Source organism: Hibiscus syriacus, unplaced genomic scaffold (assembly GCF_006381635.1).
Source record: "Hibiscus syriacus cultivar Baekdansim isolate YM2019G1 unplaced genomic scaffold, ASM638163v2 tig00111105_pilon, whole genome shotgun sequence".
In the NCBI taxonomy this organism is placed as follows: Eukaryota; Viridiplantae; Streptophyta; class Magnoliopsida; order Malvales; family Malvaceae; genus Hibiscus; species Hibiscus syriacus.
In genome coordinates this window covers 3510734-3531518 of record NW_024062987.1, presented here as the reverse complement: position 1 = coordinate 3531518, position 20785 = coordinate 3510734, and the positions used below count along the sequence as shown (strand labels likewise).

The window sequence follows — 20785 nt, the reverse complement described above, 5'->3', positions numbered from 1 at the left end:
AGAAATAATTCATTACAAACAAATTTGTTATCCATCCTATATTGATCTTGTTGTAGATGATACTATAAGATCATTTGATTTTAGCCTTAATACAAAAATAAGTGCATAAAGAATTAAAGTTTTAGTGACTAAAGAATTTTTTTTTAAAAAATAGGTGTCTAAAGTTTTCTCCGTTACATTTTTAGGTGTCTACCGTTAAAAAAAATTGTTAAGTGACACGTGTCACGTTTATATTAAAAAAAGTAAAATATTATTTAAAAATATTTTTTAAAGAAAAAATTGGACATGACACGTGTCACTTAACAGTGTAACAAAAAAAACTTTAGGCACTTATTTTTAGCGTAAAATTCTTTAGGTACCAAAAGTTAATTTTGAGTATAGTTTATACACTTATTTTTATATTAAGCCTTGATTTTTTAATTTAAATTAAAACATAAGTATAGATACATATATAAGCTTTAAAATTATTATTATAATAAATAATTATTTATTTCTTGAAAATTAACCATTATGAAACAGAAAAACTTAACACTATCAAATCAAAATAAATAACAACCATAATCTATTTACATGACATTTTAAATCAAATATTAATACCAAATTTAGATGACTATTGATTACCTAAATTTATAATTTAAGCATTGTTTTTAAAGAATAGGTACTATTGTTATTGTTGCTAAAATAACATAGATTATATTATTATTTTTCATCAAAATACAAAATTAATGGAAGTCAAAATTTAAATAAAAAACCAAATCAACTCATCGAATAACTTAAAATAAAAAAATAGAAAAACTTTTTTTTTCGAATGGGGTTGAACCATGGAAATTTTCTATCCTTGAAATATCTATACGAGTTTCAATGAGATTCAGCAATAACTCTAGTGAACTAGCCATTGCTGGAAATAGAAAAGAATAAAGATAGGATACAAGAATCTAAGATATACAGGAACCAGAGCAACAAAAAATAGCTTAAACCGAAATCCCATAACTCATATGATTCATGTGTTTGCAGCAAAATGTATTCATTCAATGGTGACAAAACTTTAAAAAAAATGTAAAAAATGAAAGAACGTCGAACAATATGCCAAAAGCTGCTCCAATGGAGCCTATACATGAATGCTTATTCAATCGCCATTACGGTTATTGGTTTCATCGTCATGCTGAGATGAATCTTTTTTCACACTTGTGTACTTAAAATGCATCTCCACTGCCTCAGTCGAGGCCCCTTGTCCAGAAGCATTAGCAGACCTATGTTGTTTGGTGACAATCCATACGGGTACCTATATGAATACAATAAAACATATTATTTGAGAATATACAAAATTATGTATTTATGTCCAACAGTAACCATTTACATATCATGTATGCTACTCACTTGCTTCGACGATTCCGCTTCCAGAAAAATAAGGATATAATCCACTGAAATAAAAAAGAAAAAAAAATCAAAACATGATATATTTCAAGTGGAACTATGATGTTGAAACATAGAACAGCTCCATTGATGATGCTTCTGACAATGTTAAGAGTAAACAATCAAATGAGGGGTTCCATTCAAGAAAACAAAATATACATTACAAAAAAAATATATTAGTAAAAAGAGGAATGAAACTAAAGAATAGTGAGTATAGAACACACGTATGATAGTAAGCTACTAGAGATGAGAGGCAGGCTTTTGATGCAGCAAAATATGAAAGGTATTCTTCATGTAACAAAGTAATTGAACATTTAACTCATTTCTGCATAGTCTATCCTATAGTAGTTTCGGAAACAAGCAACTCATCTTGCAAAACACCTTTATGACTGTATATTCCAGCTATTTCAACTGTCATTGAACATTATAACTAAAAGAAGAGCCAATTTTGAGAGCACCGAATAAAAAACCACAAGTAAATTGAAAAGTTCCAAGAATAAGGCATCACAAAATATACAGACATGAGAATGTCAATAATAGAGCCAGATGGTGTAAAATATATCCAAAAAGCAACCTTCTGTTCAATCAAAGATTACCTTGAAGAATGACTGGAAGGGAAGGCTTTCAAGAATAGATGGCTTCCTCACAGTCACTGGTCTTTCAGGTGACATTTCCTTGCACAAATGTTGAGCTATTTCCTTCAATAATACCAACTGTGCGTTTTCAGTTCGCATCGATATTATTGCTTGTCTCATTGATTCCCTATCAGCCTCAAGGGCCTGAAGCCTCGCATAGAGCTTCTTGATATCGGGATCACAAACATCAGGCAGATCAAATGCATCCCTTTGAGTGTATCCATAATTGTCACAATCTCCAACTCCAGGTTTAGGCTTGGAGGTTCCCTCATATGGCACCCCAGTATGGATTGAATCAATCGTATAAACTCTGTCACTCATATCATCTTCAATTTCTGAAGCATTATCCATTCTTCTCGAGCCGGAAATCTTGTCCGTTTCTGAAACGAACTCCATCTTCTTGAAGCTATTGTCGAACCTGGGAGAATCACCGATAAATTCTGAACCGGTCTCTTTAGGAAGGTCCGAATTTGAACTATCACCCGAATGCCTCCTTGAATGTCTTGGTAGCCTAGGAGATTGACCAACTATTACCTTCTCTGAAACATTCTTTGTTGCAGGGTAACATCCATCCCCTTGACTCAGATGACTGCTGCTCAGATTCCTCTCCATTATGCAGATCCTTTGTTCCAGATTTCTCAAGTATTCTCGGGGGGTCTCGACAAATGAATATTTCTTTATATCTTCAACATCATCATCAGGATTCTCGTTCAAATTGCACATAGGAGGTGGATAATCATATGGAAGAAAATCTTCTGAATCACCAAAGTTCTCAGCCATGTTGTGAAACTCCCCGTCCGGCTCACCTTCAACCTCTTCCTCTGTAAGCCCGTAACTCAACATCCTATGCTTGTAAGCCTGAGCTTCACATGTAAGAGCTTGAATAGTCTGCTCTCTCTTAAACAACAGATCCTCCAATACCATTATGGCCTCCTGGTCATGTGCCATTTTCTCCTCGGCATAACTCTTGAATTGCCGTGCCTCCATTTGGAGCTCCGCCTTCTCACTCTGCAACTTCAATATCATCGACATGGCCTCGGTAGCAGCCGATGATGAGGCATTTCTCTCTTCCTCCAAATCTCTATTCAACTCCTGTATTGTAGCCTGTTGGCTGTTAACCGTCTCCCGTAAAGCAGCACATTCATTCTCGACTTGGACTTTGGCATTGGAGTCAAGATCCATCTCCGGAACAGAAAACCTGTTTGTTGTCTCAAACTCATCGTATTTTCGTTTCACAGATCGAAACCAAGTACTCCAAGGATGGCCACACTCACAGCATTTTACCATATTCCTTGGAATTGAAGGTGAAGAAACTTTTGACTCCATTTATAAATATATGCATTCAAACTCAAGCAATCTAATTATTTACTGACAATTAAATACAAAAAAGAATCTAAAGAACATATAAGAACTTATAAAAGTTCTCTCTTGAATCTTGTATCCTCCAATGAATATTTCCCCTCTCTTTTTTACTCCACCCACCAGCTACATAAATTCCTCCAGGATAAATCAACCACAAAGAAAAGTTCCTGAAAAAAATTAATGAAAGATATGCAATTAAAAAGTTCCCTTTTAGAAATAAATTTTCCAGGAATCCTTATAAACAATTCAGTTAACATTCAAATACTAAAAATTTCTCCAGAAAATCTAATTGAAATGGATTTTTTTATGAAACAGAGTGAAGTGAGAAAATGAAACTAACCGTGGAAGCTGATATAAAGCGAGCTGAAAAAAAGTCATTTTCCCGCGAATACAAACATCTAGAGAAGAAAAGACAAGCTCTGTCTTGTTTCTAATTTTATCAAACTTCTCATTTGAAAGAAAACCAATCGCCTGACACCAAGCCCAATAGCCAAAAATCGGTTTCCCAAGCGAAAACCGGTAATCATTGCAATTGTGATTGAGGGAAAAGGAAAAATAGGAGGGAAATTGAAAAGAGAAATCAGAAAGTGGAAACCCTAACCCTTTCTTGTTGGATGTTTGTCTGTTTGGTGGGTGAGAAAGTGTTTTTCGTTCTTGTTCAGTTTTGTTTAGGCTTCTCGGTTTCCGTGTCGACCATAAACAACAACTACCGGAGTTTTTTTTTTATTATTATTGAGATTCAATTCCATGGGAAATATCGAAATATCGAAATATCTTGTAAAATCGATATCTACACAATCCAATCAACTATTTTCATGTCAGATTATTTTTTATTTTTCAATTAATTTTTCTAACAAATAACAAGTCAACAGAAACCTAGGAAAATACGACGCTAAAGATTAGCTCTTCTATACTTTTTTTTCTTAAAATAAGTTCAAATATCTTTTATATTGTTAACTTCTCTTTTGATTCGTTCTATCGTATATTTTTATATTTTTACATTATATTTTAATTGTTTAATTCTAAGAATATTTAATATTTTATTTTAATTTGATAGAACATAATCTATTCATTCACGGTTTATGATGTTATTAGTGTGTTTAATTTGGTATACAATTAATTACGGTCTATATTCAGGTAACATATAAATAATTAAGGAACTACATTATTAAGAATAAAATAATTACATTATCACTTAATAATAAAATAATTTTACATTATCATATTAACGATAACTAGAAACGGATGTAAGATTTTATGTTAGAAGGTAAACTTGAACTTATAAAATTTAGAGGTGAACTTAAATATATAAAATTATAGAGGGTAAAAACATATTTTCAATATAAAATACATAAAAAAATATAAAATATATGATAATTTTAAATTTTCAAAGGCGGTTGTCTCACCCTTAATCCATAACTGATGATAACTATTTAGAATATTATCAATTTAAATCTATTAATAATATTGTGAAAAGTTATAATCATTAGTTGATTTAGTATAATAAAATTTTATATTTTTAAAATAAGATCCAAAGTTTGAATTTTAATGTTATGCATGAAATAAATTGAATCGAGACAATTGTCTTATAATGAGTCTTTTTTCTATTCTAACTATCAACAAATTCTTAGAATTTAAGGTAGGATACATATTGTAATTCTTTCTATTTCTCGGGGTAAAATGACAGACTGAGAGGCTCGACTAGAAGGAATTAGTGGATAAATTTTGTGTTATATATGGTAATGTGGCCAAAATATGAATTGTATCTGAAACTTCCCATTTGTAAAAAAAAACACAGGTTGTTTAATAGAACTCCTCCTGTCCTACCATAGTTGATATGTTAAGAACGTTTTACCTAAAATAAAAGAATAAAAAAATGGATTCATGAAGGTTTAATCAATGAATCACTCCTATTCCAGATTCCTTTAAATAATAAAGATATGATTTTAAGTTATATTTTAGGAGAGTTTTATACGTATACCAACGACGTGGGATGGAATTAAAAAAAAAGTAAAGGAAGTGCCTATAATTTCGAGAAAAGGTCCCATCCTTCAATATCATGATTGAGTCGATCAAACCAGATCATGAATAAATAAAAAATAGAAAACGTACATAGCTGTTTCAACTGAAATACTTAAAATAATTCTACCACTTTAACTGGAAGTAACTTTTTTGAGAAATGATCACGTGCAAAAACTTTAATATACGAAAACCTTTTTAGTGATAGCTAAACTTAAAGTAAAGGTTTTTGTGCAACGTGGAAAGGGTCCTGATGTAGTGGTACTAAAATTGAGATTTCATATACCTTTTGTTAAATATAAATAACAAATTTAACATAGTAAGTTACTAACACTGAGATTTCACATACCTTATGTTTATTTATTGAGAAAATCGCCTCAGTGACCAAAAATGCCTTATAATATACGATTTTAACCAACTTTTTTTTGGATTTGCCAAAATGACCAACAAAATCGCAACGCGATCCCCAGAATCGCAAATCAGTTTCCAAAATCGCAACACGATTCTTGAAAATCGCAATGCGATAGTACAAATTCGCATTGCGATTTTCCAAAATCGCAACGCGAATATGAAAATCGCAACGCGAACACATAAATCGCAACGCGTATCCGTAAATCGCAACGTGTATCCGTAAATCGCAACGCGTATGGGTAAATCGCAACGCGTATCCGTATATCGCAACGCGTATCCGTAAATCGCAACGATAATACATAAAATCGCAACGCGTATCCATAAATCGCAACGCGATATTTAAAGCGCCATTATAATCGCTACGCGTATTTTATTTTCAAATTACAAAAACGAATATTAAGACAAAATCCCGTAATCGCAACTCATAACCTAAAACCTAAAATCACAACTCAGTCCCATCTCCATCTCTCACTCTCTACGGCGAAGAAATCCGTCCCCATCTCCGAAGATTTTCGTCCCCATCTCCGGCGAAATCCCTCACAACCATTCACGGTCAGAAATCCCTCACAATATTCAGAAATGGAAAATCAACCTCCGAGGGTTAGTTTTTTTAATTATTTTTATTTTGAAATGTTTGCATTATTGTAGGTTTTTCATATTGAAACTGATGATAAGTTTACTGGTCATTTCAATAATAGATTAACCATTTCACTTAGATTTCATTTCGCGTTACGATTCTGTCGTTGCGATTTTCATTTCGCGTTGCTATTCTCTCGTTGCGATTTTCAAGTTAGTATTTGTCTTTGTCTTTGTTCTGTCTTTTGGTTGAAGTAATGCAATCCATTCAAGTTTCAATTTGCAGAAGAGTCGCAACGAGATAAATAAAAATCGCAACGAGAGAATGACTGTCGCAACGAGAGAAATGAAAATCGCAACGCGAAATGAAAATCGCAACGAGAGAATCGCAACGCGAAACCAAAATCGCATTGCGATTTCATTTCGCGTTGCGATTCTCTCGTTGCGATTTTCATTTCGCGTTGCGATTCTCTCGTTGCGATTTTAATTTCTCTCGTTGCGACAGCTATTCTCTCGTTGCGATTTTCATTTCAACCAAAAGACAAAACAGTGTTGCAAATTTTAGTTTCAAGAATAAACTACTACTTTTTATGTTTATTGTTTTTGGTATATCTTCACAGTGTAGTTTTTGGTATATCTAACTTGGTATGTTTATTGTTTTTGTAGAAATTTTTTTCGGCTTCATTGACATTAAGGAATAAAGTTAGCCTAGCCACTACAATTGCTTCGAAGCTTTCACCTGCTCAAAGACAATTGTTTGGAAACCTGCTTCGGGCCATGGCTGAGAGTACAGCATCCGGGTGGAGATGCTAATTTGACCCATTTGTGGCTTCAGACCATGACATCAAATCTACCCGACAGTATACACGTGGTGAGGAAGAGATATGGTTTCATTTTCCACCAGCGTATACTTGTTTTGGGCGGAAGGAGTTCTGCTTAATCACTGGTCTACGATTCGGACACGATGATGTAGGCCGGTACACTCGTCATATCGCCCGCCCATCATGGTTATCCCGGGTTTTTCCGGATGAGTCAATGGAGAAGCCGAACCTACACGTCGACGACCTGAAGAAATTGTTTAATAAGAAAGCTGGTTTCACTCGGATGGATGACGTCGATGTTGTCCGAGTATGCCTTCTACTACTTGTGTATGCGGCTTTTTAGGCAGAGAGGCCAGACAACCTATTCCTCGGGAGCTAATAATATTGGTAGAGGACCTGAATGCATGGAATCTGTTTCCGTGGGTTCGTATATATGGAAAGCTACCTGGACTAAGTTGTCTACTGCCTTTGATGACCGCAAAAGTTTGCGTAGCGATGGGTCGAAATACACTTTGTCAGGCTTTGTTTGGGCCTTTAAGGTAAGAATTTCTATATAATGTTTCTAAAATTATAATTAATTATTTAACAATTACTAATTTTGTTATTATATTGTTTGTAGATTTGGATATTCGAGGCTTTCCCCAGCATGCGTACATATGCAATAAAACGTCAAATGATATTCCCAGGGCTATTTCCTGGAAGAGGAAAACTCTGTTGGATTGGGAAGACTTAATACCATATGCGACAATAAATAATGTAAGTTAACACAAATCTTTCATAATATATAAACAAGTTATTAATAGTAGACGTTTAACTTTGTTTGAGTTTTATATTTTAGGAGGCCAACATTCCATTACAAAGACTGACACCCACGGAGGAAGAGCTTGCCACTGATTGGTGGCAAGCTAGTCAGAGTTTTTTTGATGGCACGGATGATGAGCAGCATCCACTTCCTCCAATTCGAGAGCCATCACCTCACCTAGAGCCATCACCCGATCGACCCGACTATACACCTCTAGAACGAGAGCCATCACCTATCCCGTCACATCATCGAGCCTCTTCTCCACCATCACCTCATGATAGGCGACCGGCAAAGATGCCACGACTCCTATCTCCCTGTTCTCCACCTCCACCTCCACGGGATGAGTCAAGGGAGTTACGTGATGAGGTCAATGCCTTGCGTGAGGAGATCGGTACTCTACGCGATAACGATGGTGCATGGCGTGTGGAGGTGTCAACTTTACGTGGTGAGGTTGCCGCTCTACGTGAGATGATAGTATCGTTGCAGAATGAGGTTCATACTCTACGCAACGAGGTAAGTTTAAGATTTTCCATATTTAACTTAATGATAAATTTACTCGTAATTTCACTTAGATTAGCCATTTCACTTAGATTGCTTAGTAAATTTATTCGGTTGCTGCCAATTCTGCTAAACTGTGTATTCTTTAACACTGTGAAATAGTATTTGTCTTTGTTTTGTCTTTTGGTTGAAAGTAAATTTGTTCGGTTGCTGCCAATTCTGCTAAACTGTGTATTCTTTAACACTGTGAAATAGTATTTGTCTTTGTTTTGTCTTTTGGTTGAAAGTAAATTTGTTCGGTTGCTGCCAATTCTGCTAAACTGTGTATTCTTTAACACTGTGAAATAGTATTTGTCTTTGTTTTGTCTTTTGGTTGAAAGTAAATTTGTTCGGTTGCTGCCAATTCTGCTAAACTGTGTATTCTTTAACACTGTGAAATAGTATTTGTCTTGTTTTGTCTTTTGGTTGAAAGTAAATTTGTTCGGTTGCTGCCAATTCTGCTAAACTGTGTATTCTTTAACACTGTGAAATAGTATTTGTCTTTGTTTTGTCTTTTGGTTGAAAGTAAATTTGTTCGGTTGCTGCCAATTCTGCTAAACTGTGTATTCTTTAACACTGTGAAATAGTATTTGTCTTTGTTTTGTCTTTTGGTTGAAGTAATGCAATCCATTCAAGTTTCAATTTGCAGAAGAAGAAATAGTTTACTTTCGCAACACGAAACTTAAAATCGCAACGCGAAACCAAAAGCGCAACGCGAAATGAAAATCGCAACGACAGAATCGCAACGCGAAATGAAAATCGCAACGAAAGAATCGCAACGCGAAACCAAAATCGCATTGCGATTTTCATTTCGCGTTGCGATTTTCATTTCGCATTGCGATTCTGTCGTTGCGATTTTCATTTCGCGTTGCGATTTTGGTTTCGCGTTGCGATTTTGGTTTCTCGTTGCGATTATCATTTCGCGTTGCGATTTTAAGTTTCGTGTTGCGAAAGTAAACTATTTCTTCTTCTGCAAATTGAAACTTGAATGGATTGCATTACTTCAACCAATAGACAAAACAAAGACAAATACTAACTTCAGGGTATTAGTTTGAAACATATTTTTCTTTGTTATCTGATGCATTTTGTGAACTATGATAGAATAATGACTTGGGTGAATACAATGCAAGTTTGAAACATGTTCATTCACAGTCGTAACTTCCTCCTCATTATCATCAACAATACATTCTTCGGCAACGGCTGTTTCATCATCAAAATCATTACACGCAGGGTCTGTTTCTTCTTCTGAAACATCATCAAAATCCGTGTATTGACCAATATCAAAGTCCGGATATTGACCAAGACCAAATTTCGAATACTGACTAGTACTCACAATTTTTTCTGTTGGCTCATCATCGTCTAACTGGTCAATACGAAAACCGGAATTTGGTGCTGAAAGTTGATTGGGATTTGGATTAGAGAAAGGTTATGGGTTTTGAGAAAAACTTAGTTGATTACTACCTGCTACTGACCCAACAATACTACTTCTAGGTTCAACAACATACAATGTAACATCATCTTGTGAAACACTAATGTAAGCAATGAATCGTTCAACATCTTCATTGTCGGTTAACAAATAAACTTTACCATTTCTCTGATAAGATAGCCTAAATCCACTTAGGGGCTCTAAATTCAATTTATTTGAAACACGTAGCATTAGAGTTTCATAAGTTAACTTTTGTAAAGACAATTTTAGTTGAAGATTCATGGGTAAAGGCTTGTAAAACACCATGAACATTATCCATGACCCTCCAAACACAAATCTATCCAAACATGATCAACATTAGATGATTTCATGGTTTAAATTAATTACTAAACAGACGAGCTGCGAAACTAAAACCTGTTGCCGGATTGGGAAGGATGTCGTTGGATATAGGAACGGATGTCGCCGGAGAGAGTGATAGATGGAGATGGAATGAGTTGCGATTTAGGGATTTAGTTTATGATTTCAGTGTTATATACCGTTGCGATTTACAGATTCTCGTTGCGATTTACGGATTATCGTTGCGATTTACGGATACGCGTTGCGATATACGGATACGCATTGCGATTTACCCATACGCGTTGCGATTTACGGATACACGTTGCGATTTACGGATACGCGTTGCGATTTATGTGTTCGCGTTGCGATTTTCATATTCGCGTTGCGATTTTGGAAAATCGCAATGCGAATTTGTACTATCGCATTGCGATTTTTAAGAATCGCGTTGCGATTTTGGAAACTGATTTGCGATTCTGGGGATCGCGTTGCGATTTTGTTGGTCATTTTGACAAATCCAAAAAAAGTTGATTAAAATCGTATATTATAAGGCATTTTTGGTCACTGAGGCGATTTTCTCTTATTTATTTTCTATTATATGTAACCATCATAATATAAAAACACGTGGGAAGGATTTCACCATCATTAGTAGGTCACTCGTTGGATAATATTTTTATTTTCCGAACGTTGGTTTCATTAAATTCAAGGGGGAGATTAAGGATCAATAATTAACTTATTTTACTTAATTAGTGCATAAGTAAGTGCTCGTTTTGCTATAAGCTGCTCGTTAAATATTTCCTTTGTCTCGTCAAATCTGTTTACTATTGATTTTTAGGCCAAATTTTTATAATTTTGACTCATTATTATTTAATTTATTATTAATAAAAATATGAGAAAATATATTTTGAAAATCTTCAATCAAGTATTTTTTAATATATATTTTATAAAATTTAATTGTTTAAAATAATTATAATCAAAGTTTAAAACTCCAACTTTTAAAAAGTCAATAATAGATAAATACTATGGGACTGAGGTAGTAAGTCTATGTGTTGTCTCTATATGTAAATAAAATAATTTCATAAAATCACAATCACCAAAACTATTTCATTTCAATAATACCTACTGAAACTCAACCAAAAAAAGAAAAATCCTAACTTGTCCACTTAGCAAACAAAAATTATTGCATGTTTAAGATAACAAAATTTCCCCTACGGCCACGGTGTAAAGCATCAACGGTTGACCTTCGCTACCCTCTCGATTTCGTCCTTCTTCTTGATGGCATAGCTGCACAATCAAGTACATATCATCAACGGAAACGGAACGGACAGTGATCCAAACTATTTGAGCAATGTTGGAAGTAATTTGCCTGTTAGCTGATCCCTTTGCAGCATTAATAAGCTCGTCAGCCAAATACTCCGCGATGGTTTTAATGTTTCTGAATGCGACGGGCACCGGTGGTTAAGAGATAGATGGCCTGATTGACACGGCGAAGGGGAGAAATATCAACAGCCTGACGCCTTACAACGCCAGCAGAACCGATACGAGTAGCATCTTCACGAGGACCACTGTTAGACCAATCAAAGAGAAGCAACCAAGCTTATTAAATATCATTACGATTAAAGATATCGGAAAATCAACAGATGTATTAACTAGGCTTAAGACTTGGTATAGGCTACCTGTTTATTAAAGCATCGACAATGACTTGAATCGAGTTGTATAATAACAATGGGTTTTGTTTTAAAAATATACTTCTTTTCATTGTTAGTTTCCCCTTATCCCATTTTTATAATCTGTCATTTCCCAACTTCATGTTTTTTTCTAAAAGAAAATTGTAGTAGAAAGAAAATACATACATGACTTGAAAACAGTTTTTTTATATATATAAATTCGAGAAATTATTACATGAAATCTTTTCACCACCTCATACATGGTCCCCAACAACTTCCGTATCATATTTCTTTATAAATTAAAGTTTCCAAATCATCATCTTCTTTTTTATCTCGTCCTCCCCTTCCCCAATCTTAAAGCATCATATCTCCAAGTATAAAATCTCCATGTTTTGCTCTACTTTTTCTTTAATCCACCATTATAATCTAAATTGAAAATAAGCATCTTCTTCTTTATCCAATCATTTTCTTTCCTAATCTTAAGCATAAAATCTCCATGTTTTGCTATGCTCTTTCTTTGGTCCACCATTATAATCGAGATTTAAAATCAATACAAAATTTTAAATTTCTTTCGAATTTATAATCAAATTTTGAGATGGACAGGGGAGCGACTGCTTTCTCATGAGAGCTTGAAGGACGAGGGCGTATGATAAACCCTAAGGGGGTATTTGGTTCAATGATTGTGGGATTCCTATGGGATGGGAATCCCACATTCTCATGTTTGGTTGATCGGGAATCTCATTCCTGACAATGTTTTATTACCAATAGTAGATTTTTTTGGGTATATTACCGGAAATGTCATTACCTCCCTTCCCTTAGGTATTGTAACATTACCGGCGTTTTGGACTAAAAGGGTATTTGGTTCATGATTGTGGGATTCCTATGGGATGGGAATCCCACATTCTCATGTTGGTTGATCGGGAATCTCATTCCTGACAATGTTTTATTACCAATAGTAGATTTTTTTGGGGTTATACGGAAATGTCATTACCTCCCTTCCCTTAGGTATTGTAACATTACCGGCGTTTTGGACTAAAATGCCCTTAAATTATTATTTTTTTTCAAAAATATCCTTATTCTGTCATTGAATAATAAAAATTCTACGAATGTTAAATTACAAATTTATCCTTAAATTATTTTAGATTTACAAAAAAAAATCTATAATTAAAATTTTATATGAAGTTCAGTGGTTAAAAATTTTTTACCCTTTCACTAAACCCTTTTTATATTCTTAATTTTGTAAAAAAAAATTATATAAATATTATGAATTTAATTTTTTAAAGAAAATATATAAATATTTTACAAGTTGTAATATATACAAATATATAATAAGGACATTTGGTCAAATATACATTCCAATAATCTTTTATTCTTTTAAACCAAACACGGTAATCTTACATTCCTGCTAAACCAACCAAACACAAAATACAACATTCCCAATAATCATATTCCCTGGTAATCTTTTATTTCCACTGGTAATCTTACATTTCGTGAACCAAACGCACCTTAGATGTGGTGTTTTAATATATAGACATGATTATTGGATAGACGGTTATGCCCATTGTATTGGTCTTGTTTAACCTGCCCATTTTAGTAATTCGCTATCTGATTTAGGTTTCGGGTTTTGTGAGGCCCATGGTCAGTAGTAATTAGTAGTAGTTATTTGATTTCGCATGTTTAAACCGTCCGATCAACCTACTCTTTGTTGTTCTTAAAAGAATCCAAATTAGTAGTACGTGTCTACGTGAGGACTTTGATAGGGAGTGTATGCGCCAATAATAGATGAAGAAAAATTCTGAATCTCTTAGGGTACTTTTAGTTCACGGAATGTAAGATTATCATTGGAACGTAAGATTATCAGGGAATAGGATTACTGGAAATATTATATTTTGTGTTTGGTTAGCTTAACAGGAATGTAAGATTACCGTATTTGGTTAAAGGAATAAAAGATTATTGGAATGTATATTTGACCAAATTATCTTTTTTTATATATTTTTATAATATTACAAGTTGGAAAATATTTATATTTTTTCTTTAAAAAATTAAATTCATAATATTTATATAATTTTTTTACAAAATTAAAAATATAAAAAAAAGGTTTAATGAAAAGGTAAAATTTTATTTTAACCCCTGAACTTTAAATAAAATTTTAATTATATTTTTTTGTAAATCTAAAATAATTTAAAGATAAATTTGTAATTTAACATTCGTAGAATTTTTATTATTCAATGACAGAAGAAGGATATTTTTGAAAAAAAATAAAATTTTAAGGGCATTTTAGTCCAAAACACCGGTAATCCAACAATATCTAAGGAAAGGGAGGTAATGACATTCCCGGTAATATACCCCAAAAATTCACTATCGATAATCTTATATTACCGGGAATGAGATTCCCGGACTAACCAAACGGGAGAATGTGGATTCCATTCCCATGGGAATCCCACATTCCCCCATCCAAACACCCCCTTATAATTATTTAAAAAGAAAGAAATAGTTGGAGATGGAGCAGCTCACATAGTGGTGTGTGTGTGTTGGACAGGCATATATGTTATTGGTTAATGCTCAAAACATCCAGGAGAAATTAGAGCATACTGGTAATTTGAAGTCTACTGCTAAGATTGCTGTCGGGCGTGTTGGACTCATCTATTATAAGCCATAAGAGGTATATGATGCAATGGGGAAACTGGTGGAGCAACCGGAAGTGGAAAAAAGATGGTGATGAGCCTCAAGTGACAAAAGGTCAGTGTGTCCATCTGCATTTCTCAATTGACATTACTCCATAGCTTGCTTCTTAGAAGCCTACCTTCCCTGAAAATAACTCTTCACTTCAACGGATGTCCTGGTGACTCTCATATACAAAAATGGAGATGACAGACCAAAGCCTGCCTGTACCATGCTTTTGTGATAATTCTCACCATGCCCTTTTTGATTGGTTTCGTGATTTGCAGCTGATGAGTCATTTGCAGGATAACACCCAACATATGGATATTTCAACACCGATATTTATCCAGATGTTTGGAAGCTTCTAAGAAACCGAGAGCCCATGCTGAAGGCCAAGATCAAGGGAGATAACCATATGTCACCGGCTAGGACTTTTCCTTCACTCAAGGAAGGCAAGGTGGTTCCATGCGTTCCGGATATAGTTCCCGTAGCAGACCTTTGGCATTAGGATAGTCTATTGAAGCTGGTTATTCAAGAGATCGTCACGAGGATATTCTGGAAGGAAAGGTTCCGGAATGAGAGATTGTGTGATGGATGCTTCAGCTCGCATGGTCAGTCTCAACCGGGGAGTTGGAATTAATTATCAATCTCCGGCTACGTTACTTCTTTACAGTCCAGCATTTTAGAAGGCCATTTAACTTTGGTTATACAGTTTTTGTATTTTTAATCTATGGATGTCACTATCCAAGAGCCCTAGGATTTTGTTGAACTTCATTTTTCCTTTATCCCTCATTTTATTTTTCTTTGGTTGAAGAAAATAACCCAATATATAATAAAGGAGATACTATATGGGGGAAAACACATGGAATATAAAAATGGAAAGTTCAAAACATCAACGAAAATCCGAATTTTATTCATCTTCTAAATTTCTTCTTATGGAAGAGATTAGAATAACCAAGTGTCCTCTTTACTCTCTCCCTCCCTCAACGTGCTAAAAATAAAATTTTAACAGAGAACAAGGGTAAAAAAATATTGATCCAAAATTCAACCAGAATTAAATAATATTGGGGGGCAAATCCACATACAGCTATATATTGTAGAGGCTGAAGCTTTCTTCATATCAAGTCAATGGCTGGTTAAAGTCATATGGCATGAAGCGCCTTTTGCCATCTTCAATCTTCACTAGTTTCGTTCTTTAACATCCAAACCCTTGACAGAATTCTCCATTGTTGCTTCAGGAGCTTCATTATCCTCGACAACAGTCTTCCAAGCTTCTTCACTATTTTCATTTGATGGTGGAACTTCTTGCGAAGGCAGCTTTGGTTCAGGATCCTTGGTTTCGGTTTCAGAAACTTCTTCACCATCTCTCATTAATGGCGGGATATCTAGTGACAGCGGCTGTGCTTCGGAATCCTTAGTCTCACTTTTCTTAGCTTCTTCACTATTTTTGCTTGATGGAGTAACTTCTAATGGAGGCAATGCTCTGGAATTTGCTTCTTTAGTTTTGGCAGCATTTTCAGAATTCTCATTTGTGCCACTAACTTCAGTAGATTCAGGCTTTGCTTCTACCTCTGAAGTTTCTTCCTCTTTTTTCTCTGTCTCAATTACCAAGGGTGGGAGCTTCGCGTCTATATCCTTGACTTTCGATGTTAGAGATCGCACAGTTTTCGCATTTGCTAGCCTAGAACCAGCTTTCTGCCATGAAAATGTAAATGTAAGAGCTTTGATCGAAAGAGATAAGAAATTTATCATCTATGTATAAACAAAAGCAGATAAAGACCAGCAAAGAAGCATGGCGATTAATGACTTCCACAACCAAGGCTTGGGGTTTGGGAAACAATCAGTGATATGCAACAACGAAATCTGCAAGAATCAACATCACAAGTAGATGTGCATTGACTGTCTATAAAGCATATATTGAAAAGCAATAGACCATATGTGAAAGAAATGCTGCAATATGTATGTGCATTAGCAACTCCTTCAAATATCGTATCTATCATGATATCCTAAATCTTGTAGGCACCTTTTGATGCAACTTTCATTAACATTTTTCATCTCCACATAGAGTTATTCGGCTATCGTAAGTACATACTAACTGTTTGGTTCAAAAAACTGGACTAATAAAGGTGTCTACAAGTTCAATTGTTTTCGAGAGAGATTTTAAGTGATAAAAGTTGTAATGTTAAAAAAACTCTTTGAACTTCTTCATCAAGATGATTCTTTCAATGACTTAAAAAACAGTAACGAAAGATATGTATTAGAGCAAGAAATTCCCAATCACATCTTGACTTACCTCCTCTATTTTATCAACCCGTTCTTTTAAAACCTCCTCAGATGCTTCCTTGTACATGCCTTGAAGAATATAAAGGATGTGATAATGGAGTTCTTCAGATTGATGTTCTTCAATTTTACAACTAGGTACGGCTGCTTTGCAACCCACTGAAAAGAAAGGACAGTTCACGAGCTTCATCGGACAGACAGTTATGCAGTGTCTGTCCATATCACGTCTCATGAGGAAATCTGGGCACTTCTGTTCACATGGAATTATCTTGAAAGGGCAAACTGAATCGTGCTTCTCTGCTCTGTTAGCCGAAAATCTAGCGTCACACCCTTCACTTGAACAGGTCATTACCCTAAAGCTGCAAGTTGGCATATGCAGCAAAAGTTCTTCTGCAGTTTCAAATTTCATGTTACAGTGATATTCGTTCTTGACATCAACATTCTTCAGCAGAGTTTGTACAATCGCTTCTCTCTTGTCAACCGGCCAAAACCCATTAATTTCCATCTGGTGAGCAAAATCGTCGATACTGTCTTCTCTCCTCTCGCTTAGTAGCAATGCTGAAACCCGACTAAATAAATTCCTCTTTGAAACAGCAAACTCATCAATAAGAAAAGCAATGATATCATAAGGATTGTCAAATGCTTCCACCTCTGGAGCACCTTCCAAGACAACAGATTCAGCCACATAAGTTTCAGTTCTTTGTGTAAGATACTCCACCAATTCTTTTCTTAAGTCCGCAGCTACTGAACCCGGGGACGTGAAAACACCACCTGTTGTATTGTCAACACAAGCAGTAGCTAACCCTGGGAGGAGCGCTTGAGTTATCTTGAAAAGCAGTTCTGCATCACAAATATCACAGTGAAATGCAGGACCTGCCTCTTTTGCATCTTTGATCTTGCCCGGATCATTTTCTACATCACCTGCAGGAGGGTCTGTACTTGCTGGTGGGTCTGTAGTTGTAGGGGGGTCTGTGGTTGCAGGCGGATTCGTGGTTGTAGGCGGATCTGTACTTGGTGATGCCTACACAAATATGATGCCAACTACAACATGTAAGTATCTGGTTTGGTAACAAATCTACTTGACAACCAAAAAAGTCTTCCAAGTCTTAAACCCTTTCAGAAATAAGGAAACCTATTGATTCAACTTCTAAGACAAAATCAATGACAGAAAACAACTTATATGGGTAACCAGATTTCATCCCAAAAAAATGTCCATCGCCAAATTCAATCCCTCGATCAATATGTGAAATATATTTTGCTAGCTATTTGACTATTTAAGGAGTAAACAAAAATTAAGATATATTTCTAGAAGGAGAAAGCAACGCAGCAAAATTTATGTAAAATCAATCAAAACTCTACCTGGGAACAAATTTTCAATTTCTTTAATCTTTCAGCTCATTCTTTGTGCTTAATTTGGTGTATAACGAATCTCAATTAATTTTCTAAAGATAAAAGCTATCCGATTTTGGGCAACGAAAAGGATCATAACTGGAAAATCAAAGTCTAATTTTTCTATTAATCAGACGTAACACGAAAAGTGAAAAAATGAAAAAGAGAGACGTTTCACTCATTTCCAAATGCTGAATAATTTAGAGATCTAACGACTAGACCTCCAAAATTTGGCTTCATTTTTTACCGCTCTGGTTCTCTCAAGATTATATATTCAACTAAAAGGAATAATTCAAACCTTACCTAAGAACAAATTGCAATTAATTTTCTACAGATCCAAACACCAAAAATTTCAACAACAAAAAAAACTACATTAAATTACTAAATCTTAGAGGATCATAAAAGGAGAACCAAGTTTTAATTAATCCATTAATCAAACATAGCTGGTAAAAATGACAAAAATACCTCCATCATATTGAATGCTGAGAATTCAGAACTTATGATCAAAGAAAACCTCTGGCCATCTCAATAAAGAGAGGAAGAAAATCTGAAAAATAAAGCTAAAGCTCAAAAGAATAGGCCTAAGGCCTCTCCTTCTTCACTTTTATATTCATTGTAACTGTTTTCAACGATCCTTTTGGCTTTTTTACGTTTGACTGAAAACTCTGCCTTGCCCTTGCGTTTAATTAGACGTTTTACTCGGGTCCGGTTCAAATTTTATACCCCTTTTTCATTGGTTCGGAAACATGATCATCATAGCCGACCAGAGTGAATTTAATTTTAATATTTTATCTATAGAATTTCGACTTAAATATAAAATAAATGTTCAAATTACATTGTTTTTCACAGTATCTTTATTTTTACTTCTAAAACTATTCAAATGATTAATGTTACAAATGTTATTATTTTAATTGTCTCGATTATAACAATAGTTAAAAAGTCCGTTAAAAGATACGTGTCATAATCTGATAAATTTTAAATTTTATTTTAAAAAAAATAAAATATTATTATATTTATAAAAAAAACCCTAAACATTCCGATTTTACATAGAATACCTCACAGTTCATAAAAACTCTAATTTCCAAAACACAAAAACCTAATTTCCTCTTTGGCCGGCGACAAAGGAGTGGCTGGAAGTGGGATCTGACGATTGATGCCATCATCGTGAGCGATCAACCACCCACCCGTCGGCCACTATACCTCATTTTTGTTAATTACTCAGTTAAAATCGATATATTTTATGTAATTGATTACCCATGCAATTGATTTCCCTGCGCAATTGATTTCCCCTTTTACTTGATGTGCAATTGAAACCCAAATAATTGGATTACCCACGAACCAATTGGATTACCCACGAACCAGCACTACACTCCAGTCACGACAACACTGAGAACATTCCCCATCAGCAAGGACATGAAATGGCGATAGCAATGTGAAATTGATTTAGATATTAAAAGGGATTTAGAGATTTAATATTTGTTGATTTAGAATTTAGAGAAATTTCGGGTTTCAATGTTGACAGTGATGGAATGGTCGGTAGTGAAGTTCGACGATCGATGAGTAGGTCGTCGGCGACAACCAACGGTGATTGAGGTGGGTGACGACAAATTGATGCTTTGGGTTTATCCCATGTGGAGTTAAGAGATTTAGGGAGTTTGAAATTTTTTTGTATTTTAGAAAATTTTGGGACTTTTTCGAAAATAAAATATTTTTAAATAAATTTTTTAAATTGTCACACGTATCATTAAATGGGTTATTTTAGTGCCTCTTAGAACTCAACCAACTAAAGTGGTAAAATTTGTAAAGTTAAACACCTAGATGATTAAAAAATAATTTAAGCACACAATTCGTAAAAAACAATATAGTTTATGGATTTATTTTATATTTAAGCCTATAATTTATAATCTTAATCAATTTTTTTAGTAGGCAGACCCTTAAATGGAATTTGTGATTTACTCTATGTTATTTATCATTGTCATCGTAAATATATTTTGTTAAAATTTGTTATCAATAGCATGAACCAAATTATTTCACTGATTAAATGAATCATTATTATGTTTAAAGATCACGGATTCAAATATCAGTGACTACAAAAATAATTAAGTATTTATTATTAAATAATTAAAAAATATTTTTAAAAATATATTACTTTATAACTACCATAACCTAATATAAAAATTGTCATCAATAACAATAATATAGTCATATTAATTTCATAAGTTATCATGAGTATAATAAGCATACCTTATAACAAGTCGATTTTGACATAAATACAAATAGTATTAAAGATTAATGTATTTTTTTTAAACAAATAAAGTAAGAAGATTTAATTTTATACCTTTTAAATATAATGATAAAAGTACACTAATAATAATTATATTAAGTTGAAATGATTTTTTTATCAGTAATGTTTTGATACTCATAAATTAATCATCAAAAGATTATCGTGTTGT

At 34.1% G+C, this 20785-nt stretch overlaps 2 protein-coding genes across 2 annotated transcripts; both read right to left on the bottom strand.

The window, feature by feature from the left end:
* Nucleotides 1–1064: 1064 nt before the first annotated feature.
* On the bottom strand, nucleotides 1065–4069 carry LOC120153819 (myosin-binding protein 7-like). The gene is made up of 4 exons (XM_039165690.1): nucleotides 3751–4069; nucleotides 2010–3577; nucleotides 1378–1421; nucleotides 1065–1282 (listed from the first exon to the last, which is right to left on the bottom strand). Exons 2-4 carry the CDS (start codon nucleotides 3372–3374, stop codon nucleotides 1180–1182), a joined length of 1512 nt encoding a protein of 503 aa, XP_039021621.1. The 5' UTR covers nucleotides 3375–3577; nucleotides 3751–4069; the 3' UTR covers nucleotides 1065–1179.
* An 11611-nt stretch (nucleotides 4070–15680) lies between these two features.
* LOC120153728 lies at nucleotides 15681–19007 on the bottom strand. Its single transcript, XM_039165629.1, has 3 exons — nucleotides 18798–19007; nucleotides 16957–17964; nucleotides 15681–16358 (listed from the first exon to the last, which is right to left on the bottom strand). The coding sequence occupies exons 1-3, from the start codon at nucleotides 18804–18806 to the stop codon at nucleotides 15846–15848; spliced, it is 1530 nt and encodes a 509-aa protein (XP_039021560.1). The 5' UTR covers nucleotides 18807–19007; the 3' UTR covers nucleotides 15681–15845.
* Nucleotides 19008–20785: the final 1778 nt, after the last annotated feature.